The sequence below is a fragment of the Leptonychotes weddellii genome, chromosome 10 (assembly GCF_054177405.1).
Source record: "Leptonychotes weddellii isolate Sample4059 chromosome 10, ASM5417740v2, whole genome shotgun sequence".
Lineage (NCBI taxonomy): Eukaryota > Metazoa > Chordata > Mammalia > Carnivora > Phocidae > Leptonychotes > Leptonychotes weddellii.
The window spans coordinates 89,638,639-89,661,285 of record NC_138378.1 but is presented as its reverse complement, the minus strand read 5'-3'; the positions used below and the strand labels follow the sequence as shown (position 1 = coordinate 89,661,285).

Genomic DNA, 22,647 nt, shown 5'->3' with positions numbered 1-22,647 from the left:
ATTCACTGCTTGCTGCTATGTGCAGTAGGAACCCAGTTTGCCCTGAGAGGAGTTAATGTTCCCAGTGTTCCCCTGCTGACCTGGAGGATGATGGGATTATAGTCACGCTGGTGCAGCACTGTGGGTGTGGGGCGACACTGTGGAGAGAGGACCACCGTGGTGACGTTACCAGGAGGCAGGTACATATTACAGATTTGGGAGAGGATCATTTTGTCATGTTCACATGGCTAATAACTGGTCGGTTCCAGTCACGTGGCATGTCCCGTACACTTTGCATTATATTGATAGACTTTTCCACTGGTTTAGGAGGTTTGATTTCCGGTAACCTCAGCACCTAATGGTTTGTTGTTGTTGTTTTCAAAAGGTGGGAGACAGGCCTTTCAGGAGAATAACGACAACTATCACAAAGCACATGTACTTTCTTCTGAAAAAGAGATCACAAGCATCTTAGCATTGTCTTTAGAATGAATTAACTTCACAAGCTCATATACCTGAATTGCTTTTTTGGGCTATAGCAGAGTAGAAGCATCAAGAAAGTCAGTTGGCACTCAAGAGGGGCAGTTACTTACTGAGACCGAAGGCACCAGGATCTTCCTCCGAAGTCACTCAGTGAAGGGACTGTATGGCATAGCCTCTGGGGACATGCCTGATTATTAGCCAGATGCAATATCCAACCTACATAACTGTGATTATGTGAGTCATGAAATATGCTAAATTGTATCTGTGTGTCAGATAAGGTAGAGAAATATCAGAAGCACTTCCACAAGATCCTGATTCCAAATGGTTAAGAAAGACAGGGTTTCCTCTTTAAGAATAAACGTGGGGTGTTGCAAAGTTCACCTCGTGCTGAGCACCGCATTCCAGGGTGTTGCCAGCTACCTGCTGGGGTCCCACCGTTACGGAGAGGGGTCCTGGCACGGGCAGAAGGGGCACCTGGTTTATCTTCCTGGCTTTATTTGTCTGTAAAAACTCTAGTAACAGCATGTATAAATGTAGTGTACGTGCGTACATATACAAACGGGTCAGGGGAGCACCTCTTCCCTGGCCACACCTGCCATCCGCCACCCTCACCTGCAGTTCTGAGCCTCTGTGCTGGGGGACTGGTGGCTGGGAAAGGGCACTCTGGAGGCCTCTGCAGGAAGGCAGGGGGGCAGACAAGCCAGGTCAGAGCAGTCCCTCGCGAGTCTCCCCAAGGCTGACTCCGTCCATTTTTGCCTCTCTGTTCCAGCCAGTGTGAGCGAAACCCCTGCCCCATGGACAGCCGACCCTGCCGCCACTTGCCCAAGACCATCTCCTTCCATTACCTTTCCCTGCCTTCCAACCTGAAGACGCCCATCACGCTCTTCCGCATGGCCACAGCCTCAGCCCCAGGCCGACCTGGACCCAACAGCCTGCGCTTTGGGATCGTGGGTGGCAACAGCCGGGGCCACTTTGTGATGCAGCGCTCAGACCGGCAGACAGGGGAGCTGATCCTCGTCCAGACCCTGGAGGGGCCTCAGACGCTAGAGGTGGATGTCGACATGTCAGAATACCTGGACCGCTCCTTCCAAGCCAACCACGTGTCCAAGGTCACCATCTTTGTGTCCCCTTATGACTTCTAAGGCAGCCGGGGGGTGGGGGGTCACTGTGGTGTGGAGATCTGGGCTCATTTAGCTTCCTCAGAGATCTGGCTGTGGGCCTTGACTGCGACAGTTCTCTCTCCCCAGCCTGCCTTGTCCTTGCCCACCCGCCCACCTGCCCGTGCCCCCAGGTTTCTAGGGCAATGCCGCACACTCTTCTGGGGAGTGGCAGAGAAGGGCAGCTACAGGATCCAGACTGTTGACATCACGTTGCTTTTTGTTTTGTTTTTTTCCCTGCTTTAAGCTCTTCCCGTAGATTATGCACTTTCTCAAGTCTTTACAGGGAAATGGGCAGTTTTTCAAAATGCTGACTGAATGGCATTGTGAGCGTGAACCAGCTGGGGAGGGAAAAGCTTATTGTCAGTCCTCTGTATGGTTATAGTCAAGCCTTGTTATGAAGCGGTTCTAGCATGCTGAGAGCCAATCATGCCCTGCTCATGTGGCATAGAGAGTGGGTCTCCTGCCACAGCCCGGCACCGTGTTCTTGTCTGCATTCCCTTCTGTGACATGCCTGCCAGCCTTCTCATCAGAAAGCCACGGCAGGGCCTGGAACCCCCACGCAGATTCTTCTAGACCAAGGAACCAACATTAAAGCCTAAGTTCTGCCTGAATGAATTCCCCTTTGAGAAATCGTATCTCAGAACATAACCTGGTCTTGAAACTGAAGAAATAAAGTCTGTTGCTCCTCCACGCCCACCTGGCCTGTACCTGCACATGAGTTAGCCCAGTGCCTTCTAGGAAGGGATACCTGGCTCTCTTCCGATCAAGGCTGGACCCACTGGGTTAAATGCACAAGAAAGAAACCATGGAGGTGACCTTGGGATTATGCCACCAATAGAAACTTGGCTTGGCCAAATGGGAGATTGGTAAGGCCACATCTGGCTGTGGCGAGCTTAAGAAAATGCTTGAATTTACATTGATTCCAGGGCCTCCTACTCCTGATGTAGGAGCCAAGGGACAGTGCCCTCCCGGTGACTGAAGAAGGCAAGCGCTGGCTGGGGCATGGGGTGGGGTGCTGGAGACCGTTCACGTTAAAACTGAAGAGCCAGCTGAACTGGGAGGAGACTTCAGTATCCAAATACATGCTAATTTAGGTGCGATTTCATCAGACATTTTACTTTTAAATTCCTTGTGTTTGCCTTGGTTTGAGGTGGGGCCAGAGGAAGTGTGTTGCCCGTTTAGTGATCAAGCCATATACCAAGATGGTTTCTAGGAAAAACCTATTCTTGTCTTATTTTGTCAAAGAGTGAGACACAGTCAAGAGCTGGTTTTGACATGTTTCTTCTCCCCTGGCTCAGCGGCAGTCTCTCCAACGGCAGAACGAGGGTCTGCAAATCTGTCTTAGTGGGTTGTTACAAGATTGTATTCAAACTATTAGCCACAGCCTTGCATTTTCAAATGGTGCTGTGACTCGGGTTAGAAACCTGCATGCCATCCAGTCCCCTGTGCAGAACGCCAGGGAGGGCAGTCCAAGGGCATGGCCATGACCCTGAAAGTACAGTGTCATAGCGATGCACTCCTCCTTCCTGCAGGACTGGTTCCAAGGGGCAAGCCTCTCACCTCCCAGCAGGCAAGGAGTGACTTGGGGAGCTACAGAGTACGTGCCCCACCTAGACTGGTGTATGATGATGCCTGGGATGCCACACAAGCCCAGCCTAAACCAGTGGTTTACATCACCAAGACCTCTCATCATCAAAGGTGCTTCCCATTTATGAAATCCCACATCCAGCCCCATCCCCGTAGCACCAGTATATGAATGCCTGGTGGCTTGGGACCCCCTCTTGTGGATGATACCTGGGCCCTTCCTCCCTGGGCAATACCTTATCTCTGCACTCTCTCCTAGCTAGGAGTTGCACCCCTTTCAGGTAAGAGAGCTTCCTATCATTGGTGGGGTCTTGTAAAACTTGTTATCATGCATAGTTGCAAACATGTACAGAAGTAGAACGGCATGGTGAACCCCACGTCCAAACCACCAGCTTCAACAATTAACACACAGCCAACCTTCCCCCACCTCTTCTCTCACCCCCCCCCCATGATGATTCTGAAGCAGATCCTGGACATCGTATCATCTCATCAGTAAATATTTCAACACAAGGACTTCTGAAAAAGCTTAACCTCCATACCAATCACACTTAAAAAATTAGCAATAATTCCTTAATACCTTCAACTATTCAGTCACTGTTCAAACTTCTGAGTGGCTCAGGAGTTTTTATTTGAGTTAGGTCCATGCTCTGTAATTCATGGACATGCCTCTTGAGTCTCCTTCAAATGTAGCATCGGCTCTCAGCTGTTAGCACATGCTGGAATCACCTGGAGGCCTGTTAGAAGTCAGTACTGGGTGGTGTGTCCTGTAGAATTTCTCACAGCCTGGCTCTTCCCGGGTACATCTCTGCAGTGTCTTTTCATATGTTCCTCTGTTCTATTTCTTATACATTAGTAGTTGTATCGAGAGAGTTAGAGTCTTCTGGTACTTCTGGTGGGAGCCATATAATCTCTAGTTGCCTCTCTTCTGATGGTAGCAGCCATTCATGATTATTGCTAGACCCATAACTTCTTTAGTGGTTGCAAATGATATTCCAGTGCTGTTGTTTCTTCTTTGTTTGTTAGCTGGCACACTTTATAAAGAGAAACTTACTTCTATCAGTTATTCTTTTGATTACCCTGAGGATTGGTTTGTAGAGTATAAATTCTTGACTTTTTCCCCTTCCTCAGTTTCCAAGGTAGTTTTCTGGAATCTTTCCAAGCTGTCCAGTAAGACCTGTTTTCTTTTCTTTGAGTACATAATGAACTCATGATTTAAACATATTTCATGTGTGTTTCAATGCATTGCAGTTGTTATCTTTTACTGTTACTCAGATTAACCTATCTTTGGCTCTTGGGAACTGCGTTAAGTTGGCTGATTCCTTTTGACATGACCCTAGTGGTCTTTGATATTTCGTAGTTATCTTGTATGACAAGATGTTTCAAGCTCATCTTGTGTATTTTATGACCCAGCCCTGAAGTTACCCAGTGATTCCTGAGGATCCCTGTTCCTCTTAGTGGAGAATAATAATTAGAGACCAAAATCTGGGTGCTAAGAGTGCTCATTGGTAGTGGTTTGGTCACTGTTTCTTGGTGTTAGTGGACAGAACTAGGAAATATGTACTATGAGTTTTGGGGTGTTTTTTTTAACTACATGAGTTTATAATGGTACTTCCAATTCAACTCAGGACTATAGGGTTTTAAATGTAACCTTACTGATTTTACATCTGCTCTTTTACTCGTTCCAAAAACCTCTTTCTCAAGATCACCAAAATAATTACATATTGTTTTCAATCCTGAGAATAACCATGCCCAAACTATCATAAAATATGATTACTGAAAACAGTTAAAATTTTCTTTTGCAATTCTTTTTGTCCTTATGGTTTTTGCCATTAGGGATGTTCAGTCAAATTACCATTTTAAAATAAACTTGGAATAGTGGTTATGTTCCAAACTTGAATCAGGGTTATGGTTATTCACTTTATTTTGCTTAAATTTGTAGAGATTGCTTTTTTCATTTCAATTTTTTTATAATTACGTAAACTATGTACATGGCTCCAAAGTCAACTCCACGAAATGAGCTACATTCAGAGAAATCTGTATTCTGACCCAGTCCCCTCCACCTGTTTCCTCCTTCTGCCTTAGATAAATTTTTTTCCATTTCACCCTTCCATACATATATGTATATATATATATATATATACACACATATATATATACACTTTCCTTAGTCTTGCTTTTTTTCCCTGTAACAATGTATTGAATATCATTTCATAGAACCGGATAGAATGTTTTCCTATTAAATACTCCATTATGAGGTCATACATACCATTGTTTATTCAACCAGTCACCCCTGATTGACATTTGGGTTGTTTCCAATCCTTTGCTATTAAAAGTATTGCAGCAATATGCATTTGTCTTTTTGTATTTTCGCCTTTGTCTCTCAGAGGTCAATTTTTTCCTCCCTTTTAAGGCTTACACTACTTTCTATCTGCAACAGTGTATGGGAGTTCCTATTCCTGAATCAAAGAAGGCCCCAGTGGTGTCCCTAGTTCTCACATCTGTGCACCCACCAGACCCTCCTTTGGAAAGACAGAGAGGCCTGAATGTAGGGTTGTCCCACAACTAGCCCCCCTGCCTGTCCTGGACTCCTAGCTGTCAACAGCTACCAGGAAGAGATGAGAGACCAGCCAAGCGGATCACTGACTCATGAGAGATGGAAAGTTAGCTAAGTTTTTGGATAACTTTTAAAAGTCGTATTTTTTTAAATGTAGATCTCCAACACTAGCAAACAAAAAGGAAAATAAGCCTAGGACAAAATATCACTGCAGAGTCACAGGAAACTTGATGGGTTTACTGGGAATCTAGGGTGTGCCCCACGGACAGACATGAAGAAGCCAGACCAGGGCGCCGGGGTGGCTCAGTTGGTTAAGTGACTGCCTTCGGCTCAGGTCATGATCCTGGAGTCCCTGGATCGAGTCCCGCATCAGGCTCCCTGCTCAGCGGGGAGTCTGCTTCTCCCTCTGACCCTCCCCCCTCTCATGTGCTCTCTCTCATTCTCTCTCTCTCAAATAAATAAATAAGATCTTTAAGAAAAAAAAAAAAAAGAAGCCAGACCAGAATGGGTCACTTGCCACCAGCCACTGCCTCAGCTTTTACCACGCTCACCCTCCAGGGCTGAAAGGTGAACCGTCGTGACTTTTATCTCATACATGTGAAAATCTCTGGGTGTTTATAAGCTGCATAAATATTCCTGAATGTCTACTCTGTTGTTGGCACTGTTTTAGTTGCCTAGGACACAATAGTTGATAAGATTGATGGAGATCCTGACCTCTTGGAGCTTACGTTTCAGCAAGTGAGAGGATAATACACATGAAAACAAGAAAATACGTAATCTCCAAAAGGGGTGAGTGCTATGAAAATAAAAGCAGCCCGAGAGGGGGTCAGCGTAGAGGAAATGCACACACAAATCCACACAGGTCACCGAGGGAGCCGGGATGTTGCAAACACTGTAATCGTGTATGGTAACAGTGAGGTCCCACCTCTCCGTGTTTGTAATGATGACCTGGCATCTCGAGTGTTCGAATGAAGGAGTGATGTAAAGCAAGGCCTAGGATGACCACATTGGCTTATGGGCACAAAGGACAGGCATCTACACAGAGAGAGAACAATGATGCTGACATGGAATGAGAGGAAACAAGAGACCATGGGGACTTGCAGAGGGAGCCTAATTTTGTGTTCTGGTTATTACTGCTGTATGAAATATCCCATTATGGTATATGCTCATGGATTCTGCGGGTCAGGAATTCAGACAGAGCATAGGGGGATGGTCTGTATTTGCTCCGCAATGTCTGTACCTCCCTCTGCTAGGAAGACTCCAGGGCCAGGGCTGGAGTGACCCGAGGGTCATTCACTCCCTGGCATGTCTGACCTAGACCGGGAAACATGAAGATGGGGACTGATGACCAGAACAGCCATCCTTGGGCTCACGTGGCTCAGCTTTCTCAGAACGTGGTGGCTTCAGGATAATGACTTCTGACATGGTGGCTCAGGATTCCTGGGGTGCGTGTTCCAGAAAACGAGGTTTGCATGGCTTTTGTGACCCAGCCTCAGAAGTCACATGGGGTCACCTCTGCCACACTGTTGGTTGAAGTAGTCACAGGCAGCCCCTGAGTCAAGGGAAGTGGACATGGACCAATGAGTTCTCATGGAGTCAACTTGAGCTGAATTGAGAAGTGTTAAAGGATTTTAGGGCCATGTTTTAAAACTGCCATTTCTAGTTTTCTGTTTTGGGTTCTGGTGCCTCATGAAATCTGGCTTCCAGCCTGTGGGTTTTATCCAATAGCCCTGTGTCCTTTCCGTCCTCCTTTGCTCAACCTCTTTTGGGTGTCCTTTTCAAACAGGTGATCCCTGCCTAAGACAGGACTTACACTTACATTGGGAGATAAGATCTTCACTTCTATCACAAGGGGGTAACTTTGACGATTGTAGAAACAGTTAAAGTCCAATGTGCATGGCGCTGCAAGCTCTCCAAGGGCAGAGGTGGAGGGAAGGAGACCACTAGAAGGGCCAGGACCAGCTGGTGGAGAAGGAGGCCCTTAAAATGGTTCTTGGTAGAGGAACTCCAGTGGGAAATGCAGGCCACAGCCTGCCATACTCACTCTCACAAGGAGGATCCCCGACAAAATCCAGTGCTAGCAAAGCCACGGAAATGTCTGCTAACTTACAAACGAGAGTGTATGACTTGGTGAAAAGCGAGTTTGGGCTAGAAGAATTTTCTGAATCTGACCACCTTCAAATGAAAAATTAGATTTTAGCAATCTAGTTCTTTATCTCCAGGAAGCTCTTTAGATACACTTTTTAGGGGGAAAACTCTGTGGCATGTCTACCTTGCTTACGCCAGGGTTCACAACAGGCACACGGGGACCCTGGTACAATGGCTCGCCTCCCTCCCCTTTCTAGTTGGCTGAGTTGTCAGACATGTTTCTGAAGACAAAGATCTCTGCTTCTTGGACGCATCCGTCCTCCCCACCCAGGGCACCAAGTGCCATCCCAGGAAGAGTTTGTCCCTGGCCCCTCGTCCAATCCTCCCTCCGGTTAGTAAGGTTCAGGTACAGGTTCCTTCATTCCCGCCTTTGACCAGTAGGGGGTGGCAGACTTGGTTGCGGACCAGGTCTTGAATGCCGGCGATGAGAACACCGCCCTCTGGGGGCTCTTTCTCACTCCAGTGCTGGGTTTAGGTGGTTTGGAGTCTGCCCACAGGACAGATGCATCTCTGTGGTTATGTGGCCATGTGGAAATTCAACACACTCCAATTTCAATCATAATCACGATGTCTCCCCAAAGGCAGCTGGATCTTAGAATGTGACCCCAAATCCCGAAAGTCCTGAGTGGTCTGGCCCCTGCCGACCTCCTGGACCACTGCTCATGATGCTCCTAAACGCACTGGCGTCCTCTCTGCCCCTGACTCTGCCAAGCTCATTCCTGCCTGGGGGCTTTTGGATTTGCTGCTTCCTCCCTGCCGTGCTCCTGGCTCAGCCTTCCACTTGGTGTAGCTCAAACCTCCCCTCCTCAGAGAGGCCGTCCCAGCCACCCTTGCCAACGCTGCTCACCCTCTGCAGTCCCCCTTGATTGCCTTACTCTGCTGCATTTGCTTTCAAAGCATTTTCCACTATCTGAAATCATTGTATTTGTTACCTGTTTTTTTTTTTTTTTTTTCTGTCTCTCCCCATAGCACAGACAATGTTGGCTGCCCAACCAGTATCCATTTTCCTTTTCCACCTTCCGAAAAGAAGCCTGTTTGTTCAGACCACCTTCCCTCGTTGTTGTGGGCTGAACTCTGTCCCCACCCCCCTCCAAAATTCCTAACAACAAAAGGAAGTCCTAATCCCTAGTACCTCAGAATGTGACTGTATTTGGAGACAGGGTCTTTAAAGAGGTAATTCAGTTAAAATGAGGTCATTAGGGGCGCCTGGTTAGCTCAGTTAGTTAAACGTCCACCTTCGGCTTAGGTCATGATCCCAGGGTCCTAGGATCAAATCCCACATCAGGCTCCCTGCTTCTCCCTCTCCCTCTGCCCCACCCCTACTCCTACGCTTGTGTGCTCTCTCACAAAAATAAATAAATCTTTTTTAAAAAATAAAAAGAGATTAGGAAAGAGCTACACACAGAGGGAAGACCATATGAGGACAGAGGGAGGAGAAGACAGACATCCGCAAGTCAAGGAGCGAGGGCTCAAAAGAAATCAACCTTGCTGACACCTTGACCTCAGACTTCTAGTCCCCAGAATTGTGAGGAAATCGTTTTGTTGTTACATCACCCGGTCTTCAGGAGTCTGTTATGGCAGCCCTGGCCAACAAATACACTCCTTATTCCAGCCTGTCTTAGGGGAAGGGGACCACTGTACCTCCCACCTTCCAGGCCCCAAGGCAACATAGTGCGTCATCCTTGGCTGATGAATGTCGGAGACCCAGACTGGAGCCAGCCCTGCAGGGCATTGCCCAGGTGAGTGCTATATATCCAGGAATTGTCCCAGGCAGAGAGAAGGGAAGGGCTTTCTTACAATATGGTTGGAAAGATCCCTTCTCCACTGAATGGGAGGAAATATGTCATCACAGTTGCTGCTGGAAGCCTTTTTTTTTTTTTTTTTTTTTTGACAACAAGAGAAGAGAGTAGAAGGGAAAAGCTTCTTGGCTAAAAGCAGAGCCAAGGGAAATGGAGCTGGGGTCCCGGTTAAATACACCTGAACCTTTCCCACCTCTGGACTTCCTGTTATATGAGATAATGTGGTTGTGGTGTCAGTGGGCTGGAGATGGGAGTCCTTGTTGTTTGTAGCCCAATACAGCCTGGATCTAACCAGCCTGACTCCCAGCTCGAGAGCAGGCATCTCGTCTGCACACCCACTGATGTGGCCCCAGCATCTGCCTGCTCACAGAAGATGCTCAATACTTGTCCATCAACTGACGACCGAAGAACCTGAAATCATGAGGTCCTGTGTGAATATAGTAAGAGGGACCACCCATCGCTGCCATAAACAACCTGGCTTTAATTCAGCTTGTAAAGAGCAGGGCCCTGTGAGACAATAGCTTGGGAAGGGAATATTAGAGGAATAGGAAGAAAAACAGGAGTGAGGGCCTCCTATAGATGGAAATTCTTAATGGGAAACCTGTGAACAAGGTGATGGACAAGCCACAAAATAGAGAAATGGCGTTCCTGGCAGACACTGTGAATTTGGTGAGATCTTTCCTATTCTCCCACCTCTAGGGCCACGGTAGGCCTGCACTTCTGTCCCCCGTGGTTGGGGGTGGGACCAGTCCTGGCTAAGAGGTGGTGCACGTCTCTTCAGGGCCAAGGACTGGGCTGTAGCAGTGGAACCCCCAAGTCCTCCAGCATGGCGGCTGGCCCCACTCAGGTGGAGGCTGCCCTTTCAGCTCAGGTGCTTGAGTGATGCAGTGAACTGCTGACCCCCAACATGAACAGCATGCGCATCATATTGTCCTTGTAGTTTTAAGCCGTGGAGATTTTAGGATTGTTTGTTACCCCAGCATAACTAGCCTGACTGGTTCAGCACAGAAAGGGGAAAAAAATAAATGAGAAAGAATCCCGCCATCGCTGATGATGAGATTATGCTTTAGACGGAGGAAAGGAATAAATTCAACTCCTTCTACCTGCTTTACAACAAACAAATAGATGGGCACATGACTGATACCTTAAATTGCAAAACTGGGCTAGAATTGTAGGTCTCAAAGGTTGAGGTGGGCTTCCCAGCACCATGGAAGAGTATTAGGAGGTCAGAAAAGCCAAACCCCAGCTCTACCCCAACCTCTTGCCTTCGAGCAGAGCAGGCTTTGCGTTGTTGGTTGAATTGTGTCCTCCTGAAAAGATCTGTTCAATCCTAACACCTGGTACCTGTGCATGTGACCTTGCTTGTAAACAGGGTTTTCACAGATGCAAGCAGTTAAATGAAAATGATGGTGGGCCTTAAGCCAATGATTAGTATCCTTATAAGAAGAGAAAACAGAGCCATAGACACAAATACAGGGAGAGAAGACAGAGGCAGAGGTTCGATTTACACAGTCACAGCTAAGAAATACCAAGGAGGGGCGCCTGGGTGGCTTAGTCAGTTAAGTGGCTGCCTTCGGCTCAGGTCATGGTCCTGGGGTCCTGGAGTCGGGCTCCCTGCTGGGCAGGGAAGTCTGCCTCTCCCTCTCTATCTGCCTCTATCTCTCCCCCTACTCATGCTCTCTCTCGCTCTCTCTCAAATAAAATAAATAAAATGCCAAGGATTGCCAGTTACCACCAGAAGCTAGGAAGAGGCAAGGCAAGGTCATGCCTTAGAGCCTTCAGAGGGAGTGTGGCCCTGCCCACACCTTGATTTCAGACTTGTAGCTTCCAGGACTGTGAAAGAATACATTTCTGTTGTTTTAAGGCCCCCAGTTTGTGGTGCTCTGTTACAGCATCCCTAGGGAACAAATATACCTTGGATCCCAGTCTGCCTTCCAGAACAGCTGCTGAGGGTCAACCATCTCACCTGCTGGGGGAGGGGTTATCCCCAACCCGGGGAATCCCGGGCAACGTGGACAGCCACTACCCGCCAAGCACATACTTCTCTTCAGAAGACGTCCACATCCTGGCCCAGCCCTCCGTGTCTTTGTCAGTGATCTTGGCTCGCTGCAGAGTGACAAAGATGATCACTTTATTAGTGCAGCTGCTGCTGAAGTCCCAGAAGAAGGCCATTTGCAAGAAGTACAAAGTCACATTGGGGACATTCCGGAGGCTGATTTTCCAACATTGTGTCCTTTTTTTTCTAAAAGAGAAATTGGCTCCTGTTATAACTAGTAATGATATAATTCTACTTCTTTCCGCAGTACCAGCCGAAACAAAGGGCTCAATCAGCATATTTCATAAAGACAGTCATTGACTCCAGGGATAAGGAAGGAATTTGGACTCTTAATCCTAACCCTGGATTAGCCTAGAGGACTGGAAACAAATCAAAGCCATTCTCCCCTCGGGGTCTGCCCCTCCCCCCTCTCCAGCAGGATTCCCACAGCAGAAGGGGTGCGGCTCTTACTCAACCAGCACAGCTGTGGGAGCCCCCTCCCTCTGTGGCTTGCCTATGAACGAGCACTCCTGCAAGAGTCTCTGCTTTCATTAACCTCAAGTGACATTAGAGAGTAAGGGGAGGACTTGATTACAGTCAACTTGTGCCCTGAGACCCAGAACGCACAGCCTGCATTTCCTTTTCCTCTTTTTTTTTTTTAAAGATTTTATTTATTCAGAGAGAGAGAGAGCACAGGAAGAGGGAGAGAGAGAATCTCAAGCAGACTCCCCACTGAGCGCGGAGCCCAATGCGGGGCTCAATCCCAGGACCCTGAGATCAGGACCTGAGCCGAAATCAAGAGTTGGCTGCTTAACCGACTGAGCCACCCAGGCGCCCCCCCTTTTCCTCTTATACAAACAGAAGATACGATTTATAATCTAGATCAAACGTGAGGCAAAACACACACGGATGGGAATTCCACAGAAACTCCTCCGAGGCCAGGCTGGGCCCTCCCGGAACCCATCTCCCGGGCAGTGTCCCCGAGCACCACTGCACACAGCTGGCAGGGGACGCGGTGGCCAGGAGGCCACTGCCTAGCATTCCCCTTTCATAGCGTTTGCCACACTCTCCCCTTGATAGAGAGTGAAGGAGTGCTCTGCTAGCAGCCAGGCTGTGCTTCAGAACCAGGCAACCGAAACAGAAACCACGACTTGACAAAATGCGGCGCTCTAGGCCTCACACACCCCATAAACTGCATCCCTGCAGGGCCTGCATGTCGCAAAGCGTCCCCGAGTAAACCCCTAACTCTTGCTCACTCACAGACGAGACTGCCGACTCTGCCAGCAGGTCTCTAGTTGACAAAATCTGACCCATCCCTGCCAAGACCATCCCATGACTCACTCTAGTCTCAAGAACTCGCATTACCTTTCCCGAACTCCCTCCTGTTGAGATGGCCCCCAGCCCCTGAAATGCAACCTCTCCCTCGCTACAGCAAATAATAAACCTGTCGTTGTTGACTCTAAGTGGGTCCCGGGGGGGTCTCTGACTGATGGGCATCAACTCCCAACTCGAGCAACCAGTGGTCTCTACCATGGTCTCTGGATCCACCAGCATGTGGAGCTCAACTCTGAGTGTGTACTAGGTGGTTGGGGACAAGTCCTGAGTCTGGACATGAGAAGGCAGGCTGGGTGGCTCAGGAGGAACTGCAAAGCCTCGAAGGCCCCTCACATGTGCACGTGAATGTCACATACAGATCTTCCTTGAATTATGATGGGGTCATGTCCCTAAAGCCCATTATAAGTTGGAAATATCGTGAGTTGAAAATGCACCTAATACACCTAACCTACAGAACGTTCACAGCTTAGCCCAGCCTCCCTTATACGTACCCAGGACAGTTCAGCCCCTGCTCGCATGCTCTCTCTGAAAAAGAAATTTTGGTAATGATTTAATGAAGACCAGGAGAGGGTCTTCTACGTGCCTGATCCTTGCAGGGAATACAGCCTTGAACATGACAGAGACATTGAATGCCCTTCTGTTGCTTCCGGAGTATCAGGGAGGACCATTTAAGACAAGGAGTGCATGGACCGCTGAGCCCAGCAGAGGGTCGGGGATGAAGGGTGCCATGCCTGGCGTTCACTAAAGCTGTCCCCTGACGACAGAGATGTGGGCCAGGCCTCAGAGGAAAGCTGGCCAAGAGGAGAATGACACATGCAGGCACGACTGAGGTCCTAAACCCCTATTTTCCAGTCCTGCGATTGGACCTGGGGGCGGAAAAAGGAGGCCTGCTGTTCGGAGGTGGGCCCAGGAGGCCCGTGTTACAATCCTTTATGCAGCTCCCACACCATGCGCGGTACAGCTACGGTATTCCCGCTGAGATTTAACAAAACAAAGGCCATGGGCACCAGGAGCGTCTCCCCTTTGGTTCCAGGGCGCCCTCTTCTCTGTCTTGCCTTGTGGACCCCAGAGGGGTGGGGAGGCCCTGCTCATCCCATTTAAAAAGTCAGGGTGATCCTTTTCTCTCTCTTTTTCCCCCTAGTACTGATTTAGCTAGAGGCGCATCCCAAAGAACACAGCCCGGCAGCTTGGCAGGCTGAGTGGCAGAGGCCAAGGGAGGCTGGGCAGGTTTCTGTTTCCTGAGGGGCCGCGCACATCATCTCCCCAGCTTGGGGAGAACATAGAACCCTTCACAGCTGCACAAGGACAGTCTTTCAGCCTCTGAGACAAACAGGAATTCACGGGGACCAGGTTTTCCCTCTTCATGGACTGAAATGACTGTTTAATGTGCATTTGGCTGAAATAAGGAGCATTTCTGTTGATTCCGGGTTCACCTAACAGAGTTCAGCTACGCAAGGAAGTTTAAATTGGCTTGCAATCCGCGGGCATACAGAAAGCTGAAAAGAGCTGGTGTGTCAGCAGATATGGAGCTGAATCACAAATTTGTTCAGGAAGTCCAAGATTAAAGTCTAGTTTATATTATTATGTAACAAATATACCTGCCAAGCAACACATGCAGGCAAATAAATTTGAAGTATTTTTGCATAGGACACAGCTGGGATATAAAACTTGTATTTATCTAAGACTTATGTGAATTGGTAAATAAGACCACTTCTGTGGAACTCCAAAAAAGGTAGTTAAAAATTTGGAACAGGAATGAAGGTCCTAAATGCTCAGGAACAAGGAGCATCCTGCCAGAAAGATGAGTCCCTGGATGGCAAGGCAGGAAAGGAGGAATTCTGAAATAAAAGGACTAGAAGCTGGCACACGTTCAGTCTTCATACCAGTCACAAATAAGTATCTCTAAAGTGCAGATAGGAGGGGGGAAAAGAAGGTATTATGATGTCAAACAATACTCAAAAGTGAACCAGGGTTTCTACTTCCGGAACGGCAGACTAAGGATCTCTGAAAATCCACCACTCCATAAAAGGCATGCGAGAAACGGCAAAAACAGTCAAAACCAATTTTTTCAGAATTCTGGAAATTAAAGGCTTACAAGAGAATTTACTCAAGAAAAACAGCTGAATCTTGGTAAAATGCCTTGCGGCAATGACTTGCCCTGATCTCATTCTGCTCTCCCCAGCCCCACAACTACAGTAACTGTGAAAACCAGAACCCTAACCCTAGTGGTCCCCAGAGTGGGTAGGACAGATTTGGAGCTCCTCAGAAGCCCCATTCCCCTCAGATTTTCACTTTTTGATCTGTGTTCTCAGGGCCCGTCTTCATCTAACCAGACTCAATAGCAGTAGGCATAGCCAGCACCTACATCTTGAATTATAAATACTATTCTCAATTAGAAGGAATCTGAGCTCCTTAGAGAAATGGCTGATTTGAGGGCTGGGGTGGGAATATACGAAATGAGCCCGAACACCTGTTCCAAATTCATTCACGTGGTTGGCAGATTTCAGTAACTTGTGGTTTTAAGACTGAGTTCTCACTTTTCCGCATCATTCAAGGGTTCTCGGCTCTAGACACATAGCCCTCTCACAACATGGCAGCCTATTTCTTCAAGGCCAGTAGGAGAAACTCCGTTCTAATCTTTGGCTTTAGGAAGGACCCAGTTGCTTTTAAGGGTTCATCTGATTATAGCTTAGGCCCACCTGGGAACATCTCCCTTTTGATTAAACTCCAAACCAACTGATTTAAGACCTTAATTATATCAGAAGTAAAACCACTTCATCTCTGACACATAATGTAAGATAATCATGGGAGTGAAATGCATCACACAGTAATGCCCACAGAGGGAAGTGGTTAAACAGGTTGTGTACACCGGGAGCAAAGAATCTTGGGAGCCATCTTAGAATTCTGCCTACCACAAGGAGGGCAGGGGAAGATGGGAGACAAGGAACCACTCTTTTTCATATTAAAAAAAAAAAACCTTTTTATGTTTTCATAATTAATCCAAAATAAATTTCATAAGTTTATTTCACAGTAAACTTTTGACTATATACATACATAAGTTCAATTTAAAAATTACATTCAATCAAATCTAAATGTCACTAACTTATCAGTAAGATCCATCATTTTTTTTTTTAAAGATTTTATTTATTTATTTGAGAGAGAGAGAATGAGAGAGAGCACATGAGAGGGGGGAGGGGCAGAGGGAGAAGCAGACTCCCCGCCGAGCAGGGAGCCTGATGCGGGTCTCGATCCCGGGACTCCAGGATCATGACCTGAGCTGAAGGCAGTCGCTTAACCAACTGAGCCACCCAGGCGCCCAAGATCCATCATTTTTTATGCACCAATAAGAAAAAATAACCTGCTGAGTAAAATGTGATATTCCATCACCTGTAAAATACATTCCAATTGCAGAGATGTTAACTATGAAAATAAACACATATCCCAGTATGACACATAGCAACTAAAAATACGTTTTTTCTTTATTTTTAAATAACGTGAAGAGTGTTGCAAACTTCACAGGAATCAATACCACTTTGAGGCGAGTTGGGCATCTTATCCCTCCAGACCCAACATATAAATTTTCTCCTCTCCTTTAAATATATCTCTTCCTTCCCAGTCTCTGCTCCGTGCTGGGGGGAACACTATCTTCAGTGAAGAAGGTGGTCAGGGGAAAAACATGAGCTTTGGACAGATGAATGGCGGTGTGATTCTTGGCTCACATTTATTAGCTTGCGTTTGGCTGCAGGTAACAGGGAACTCAAATCAAAAGGGCTTAAGGAGTAAAGAAAATATATTACTCATGTGGTAGAACAGGAAATGTGAAGGTTAATATCTCCTAAGGCTGAGGGATTCCATGGCTCAGTCGTTCTCCAGAATCCAGCTTCTTCCCAGCTTCCTTCTCTGTCACCGGCGGCTGGTTAGCTAGCTCCCCTTGAGGTCGTAAGACAGCTGTATCTGTTCCGGTGTCATATTCAGACATGGCAATGTCTAACCTCCTTGTGTGGCTCAAGAGATGTTAACTTTCCCAGAAGTATACCGAGGACGTGGATTCATATTTCGAGCTGGTTCTAAACCAGCTACTGCCAAACGATGGCACTTCCATTAGTTGTTGAGACCAGATGTTTTCAACCTCGGCTATGCTTTAGAATGACCTGGGAGCTACCAAAAATTTAAGGTCCACACCCCAGGCCTCCCTGGACCCTGACCCCTGCCAAAAGAAAATCAGAATTTCTGAGTAGGCCCCAGGCATCACTGTTTTGTTTTGTTTTTAAGTTTCCCTATAAAAAGACTCCAATGGGAACTTTAGATCTTTGTTGTTACAACCCTAAGGGTTCAATTGAAGCCAGAGCCCACCATCTACAAAGTACAATGATATAATGGAGGAGGAAATGACACCTAAGCAAAACTGAAATTCTGTTAGGAAAGGGAGAAAACATATGTGATGGTATGCAACTAAGCATATAAGCTGTGGAGACTCAAGTCAGATAATGCCTTCTTATAAACATGGTTTCCCTGTCTGTAAATAGTAACAACTACTCTTGCTCTAATAATCCCTATTATAGGATTGTAACAGGTACTGAAGAGGATTTCATATGTATGAGCCTAGCATTCAGCAGGTGCTTAACCTGAGATATTCTGATCTCCCTAAACCCCAAATGTGGCGTTTGTGCTTCTAATTGGCAATATGAGCCCCATATTCCTTAGGCCAGATCACCAAATCATAGTATTTTGACCTCAACACACAACAGCTCAGAAGAAATCTTTGAAAGCAACCCTCCAATGGTTATGCTTAGCAAAACCAGTCAATGAACTGAGACACTTGTGCTGGAAGTCAGGAAGCCTATTAAGACAAGGGACAAGTCATTTAAATCTCTGGGTCTGAATTCCTTAAGTTCTACAACTAGATCAAGTTGAAACACCAAAAGACTTCTATTATCTTACCAACTGAAAAAAATTGAGTTTCACTGTCTTGTGGCTTTTAGTAACTGACCACAAAAAAAGTTATATGAAACCTGTCACATAGAATCTTAGAAATGAAAACCGTGTTCATTCCACTTATGAAGTAGACCCACATAAGAACTGTTTACATGAATTATTAGGAGAGGTGAGGTTTTACATCCCACCTCCTTTGTGATAATGAGAGGTTAAATAGATAACCACTTCATCATTTTTGTTTCGGCTCTAAAAAAGATCAGAGATAAATTTAATATAGTCAAGATAACCATTCTGGCCAAATGATGCAGAAATCCATGTACAGACTTTCCTACCACAATGGTCTCAAATTTCTTCTGGTCCAGATTTTTTTTTGACTGATCCTGGTTTTAGTATTCATGTACCTGCCTGGAGCTGCGTCAGGGGGTCAGTGACATCTCCCTCACAGGAGGAAACCAAGAGAAGCAGTGAGGAGCACGAGGCAACAGGGGCTAAACATGGTACAGCTGAGGTGGCCATACTGCGGGGCACCGAAGACCCACCGGACAAACGGATCTTGATTCGGGTACTACGCGGGGTGGGGTAGGGCTGAAGCAGGACATGGGGAAGTGGGCTCTAACTGAGGAAAAGAGAGTGGACTGGAGAGCAGAGAGTGGAAAATAGAGGCAGGAGAGTGTGCTGGAGGGTGCAATAATAACCCAGATAATAAGACACCCACAGCCTAATGGCTGCCTTAGGTATGAAGGGCACTTCGGGGAGAACAGGTCTCTTCTCAACTTGATTTAATAGACGAGATTTCACTGACACAAATATGTCTGCCTCTTCAAAATAAGAGTTGTAAAGTAAGAGTTTTTTTTAACTTCTCTGACTTCTCAGTCCCTCAAACCTCTGCTTGGTCTTTTTTTTTTTTTTTTTTTTTAAGATTTTATTTATTTGACACAGAGAGAGAGAGCGAGATGCGGGGCTCGATCCCAGCACCCTGGGATCATGACCTGAGCCGAAGGCAGACACTTAACGAATGAGCCTCCCAGGCGCCCCTCTGCTAGGTCACTAAGTTTAAAAGTGAGATGGGTAGTGCCCCTTGGAATATAAAATTGTTTTTTTCTTATACATGAACTTTACAGGTAAACATTTAGACCTCATCAGTATTGAACGGTACGTGAGGTAACATTATAAGGAAACAAATTGTTAAACTGTCATAGAAGATCAAATATAAGTATTTTCAATGTTCATGGAAATAAAAAAAATAGAAAGTAAATGTTCCTATTTATTCCCTTTTCTAGGCCATTGATCCCATTATCTATCTCAAAGAGGAATATGGCTTAAATAAGAAAGTTAAACAGTATTAAATAAAATAGCACAATGCCCACGGATGGTAAGTGTGCACGAGTGCTTGCTTACTGCTGACCAATGTTAGCTTACACACAGGTCTGCCATAAAACTGACCTTCTCTAATTGTGAGCTATGGCAGGATCTGGAAATCCTTTGAATTGTATGTGATGTTTAAAAGATACAAAGTATAAATTCTACAGGTTATATAAGCACTGCGCAATTTCATTAAATTATTGAAGACTTTTGTAATGGATTCTCTGAAGTATCAACTCAGCCTCTCTCCTCTGTGACTTACTCTGGCAGCTTCTAGTGTATTGTCTTGCCCTCCTCCCTAGCCACTGCCAGGGAGTGAGCCAATCAACCTGGCAGACAGCAGTGGCGCATGAAGAGATGACTTACTCTTAGCTCATAGACTCCTGATGCTAAGGGCCCAGGAACTATTGTCTTGTCTGATAAACCTTTGCTTGAAGTACACACAATTCCCTTTCTTGCTTTAGCAGGATTAGGTTACAAGCAAAGTAACTGACTCATAGTTTCAAACAGAACTTTGCTAAGAATTTGCTACTTTTGGTATACTCTGTATACAGCAAGTCAGTGATACTATTACTCTTCTCGGCAATAAAATGATGATGGCAGTTTCAGTCTCACAGTATTGTTCTAATAATAATCAGTACCACTATGTAACAGTGCGTATTTAGAATCTCATGATTTGTGCTTGGAGAATTTTGCCTTTGACTATTGTGTTAAAGATAGCATCACACTTTTAAAATTTACATTTTACACAAGTGTACAATCTCACTACAGTTTATGAACCAATGAGAAAGATAACCATTCTCATGTCTTAACAACAAAAAAGTTAAGAACTCCAAGTGTAGGAATGGCATAGCAAGAGACTGTTCCATTTTATTTACAATAGTAAGAAATTGGAAAAAACTGGGAAGTGGTTTAAAAAAAAAATCACAAAACCATAATTTAAGACATAAAACAAAATTGTGAGCAACCATTAAAAATGTTGCAAATGTATTTAATGATATGAAAAGATCTAACCATATAGTCATCATCTACCTATTATCCCAACGTCTTCTTAGAGAAACCTAACAGTTTTCTCTCTTCGATCTCCTACACCTCTTCATCCATTCTCACTCAGCCTAACCTTGCTTCCTATTTTATTGACAAAACTCAATCAGAAAAGACTTCTGCAATTTACTAACACAACACTGACCTACCAGCCAGCATCTCTGCCATAGATGTTCCTCTCTTGTTCCACTGGCTGGAACATCTTGGTGCAGACTAATTCCCTCACTTGTACACTAGATTCTGTCCCCTCCGCACCATCCATTAAAGAAGATGCACAACATCATAATGACACAAGAGGGCGCTTTAAATGAGGACTCTTGTAAACCACTCCAAATCAACAGTCTTGAACAGGCGTAGGCATAAGCATTCTTCATCTATACAAAACTACAGGAAAAAAACAACAAAAACACATCAGCCAGTACAAATTACCAACTTAGCCACCCCTACTCCCTTCGCCCCCCAAGAAAACCATGCAGCAGCAGAAAACTGTAAAACAAAAATCCAAACTGAAATAAATATCCCTGTTTAGGAATATGAAAAAACAACCTCAACTGAAATTCAAAAACTAAGACAAAAACTGAACAAAAAAATGCAAGTAATGAAACAAGAGCTGACTGAAGTCAGAAATGATACAAAAAGGGGGATCATGTCAAAAATGTAGACTATATTACAAGGCAGGACAGATTTTAATGGAAACTTAATAAGGTTTATTGGATAAAAGTGGAAAAAGAACAAAAAGAATCAAAATGAGATGAAGAGGGGAGCCTGGTGGCTCAGTCGTTAAGCGTCTGCCTTCGGCTCAGGTCATGGTGCCAGAGTCCTGGGTTTGAGCCCCGCATCGGGCTCCCTGCTCAGCGGGAAGCCTGTTTCTCCCTCTCCCACTCTCCCTGCTTGTATTCCCTCTCTTGCTGTGTCTCTGTCAAATAAATAAAATCTTTAAAAAATAAAAATAAAAATGAGATGAAGAAAGCAAAATTTATAAAAGAGCAAAAAAGAATGCATCATAGAGGGAAAACACACAAATGTAACATAATTTACACAGTAACTATAATACAAAATGTAAGAAACTAACCCAAATGTTCAGTCATTTCAATAAATGTGAATGGGCTTAATTCACTTATCAAAAGAAGCAAAGGATTTTATGTTTGGCTCACAGAACAAAACCCAACTATATACTCCATAGAAGAAAGGCTAAAACTTATTCAAAAAGCTAAAAAATAAAGTGGTGGGCAAATAAATACTAAAACAAATGCAACCAAATTTCCAGTTGCAATATAAAATCTGAAACAAGAAGGAACTTCTTGTACTGTTATATTAAAACCCAGTAATCTATATTATAGGTTGAATGGATGTTTAACCCATGCATAATTTTGTAACACCATGCATTATTTATTTGGAAATATTAGCTTACTAATTTATGCATACCTTTCAAATGTTTCATTATACATTATTTAAAACACCACATTTAAAATATCACTAGTCCTTAATATCACCAACCAATCTGACCAAAAAGTATAAGAAAACTTTCAAGCTCACAGAGACAGATCAAATGTTCCAAAATTATAAATTTTGCTCAAAAGCCAGAATTTTATCATTGGTAACAAATATTTTCAGTTATTTTCCTTGAAGTAATGGGGTCATTTCATTCATTTTTGAAAAAGTGCCTGCCAAACATCCACATCTGAAAAAAAGTTTGCCCCTCAGTTGTTCTTTTGAGTATTCATGAAAAAATACAGCTGATTTAGCTTGCAATTAAGATAAAAGCACACAAATGTTTTTCCTTGAGAATACCATTGAGTACGTAGAAATACTTTATACACCTTCCCATTTTGCTATACATAATACTGACAAGACATCTATCAAGAATAAAGGTTTAACAACATTAATAATTTTTTTATTCTTATGTTAATCCCCATACATTACATCATTAGTTTTAGATGTAGTATTCCATGATTCATTGTTTGTGCATAACACCCAGTGCTCCATGCAGAATGTGCCCTCCTCAATACCCATCACCAGGCTAACCCATCCTCCCACCTCCCTCCCCTCTAGAACCCTCAGTTTGTTTTTCAGAGTCCATCGTCTCTCAGGGTTCGTCTACCCCTCCGATTTCCCCCCCTTCATTCTTCCCCTCCTGCTACCTTCTTCTTTTTTTTTTCTTAACATATATTGCATTATTTGTTTCAGAGGTACAGATCTGTGATTCAACAGTCTCACACAATTCACAGTGCT

The 22,647-nt window shown here is 45.1% G+C and overlaps 2 protein-coding genes across 7 annotated transcripts in view; one reads left to right on the top strand and one right to left on the bottom strand.

Moving 5' to 3' along the window:
- FBLN7 (fibulin 7) overlaps positions 1 to 5,549 on the top strand; it is a 49,232-nt gene extending 43,683 nt beyond the window's left edge. For all 5 annotated transcript variants that reach the window (XM_081796775.1, XM_081796774.1, XM_081796773.1 and 2 more), the window contains one exon: positions 1,229 to 5,549. In XM_081796775.1, the coding sequence (XP_081652901.1) occupies positions 1,229 to 1,601 (373 nt within the window). In that variant the 3' untranslated portion in view covers positions 1,602 to 5,549. The remainder of the gene's footprint in view (positions 1 to 1,228) is intronic.
- A 14,661-nt stretch (positions 5,550 to 20,210) lies between these two features.
- Positions 20,211 to 22,647, bottom strand: part of ZC3H8 (zinc finger CCCH-type containing 8) — a 30,727-nt gene continuing 28,290 nt past the window's right edge. The window contains exon 9 of one of the 2 annotated variants that reach the window (XM_081796779.1): positions 20,211 to 21,349. The gene's annotated coding sequence lies outside the window, so the exon portion shown is untranslated. The remainder of the gene's footprint in view (positions 21,350 to 22,647) is intronic. The other variant, XM_006737317.3, reaches the window with a different exon arrangement.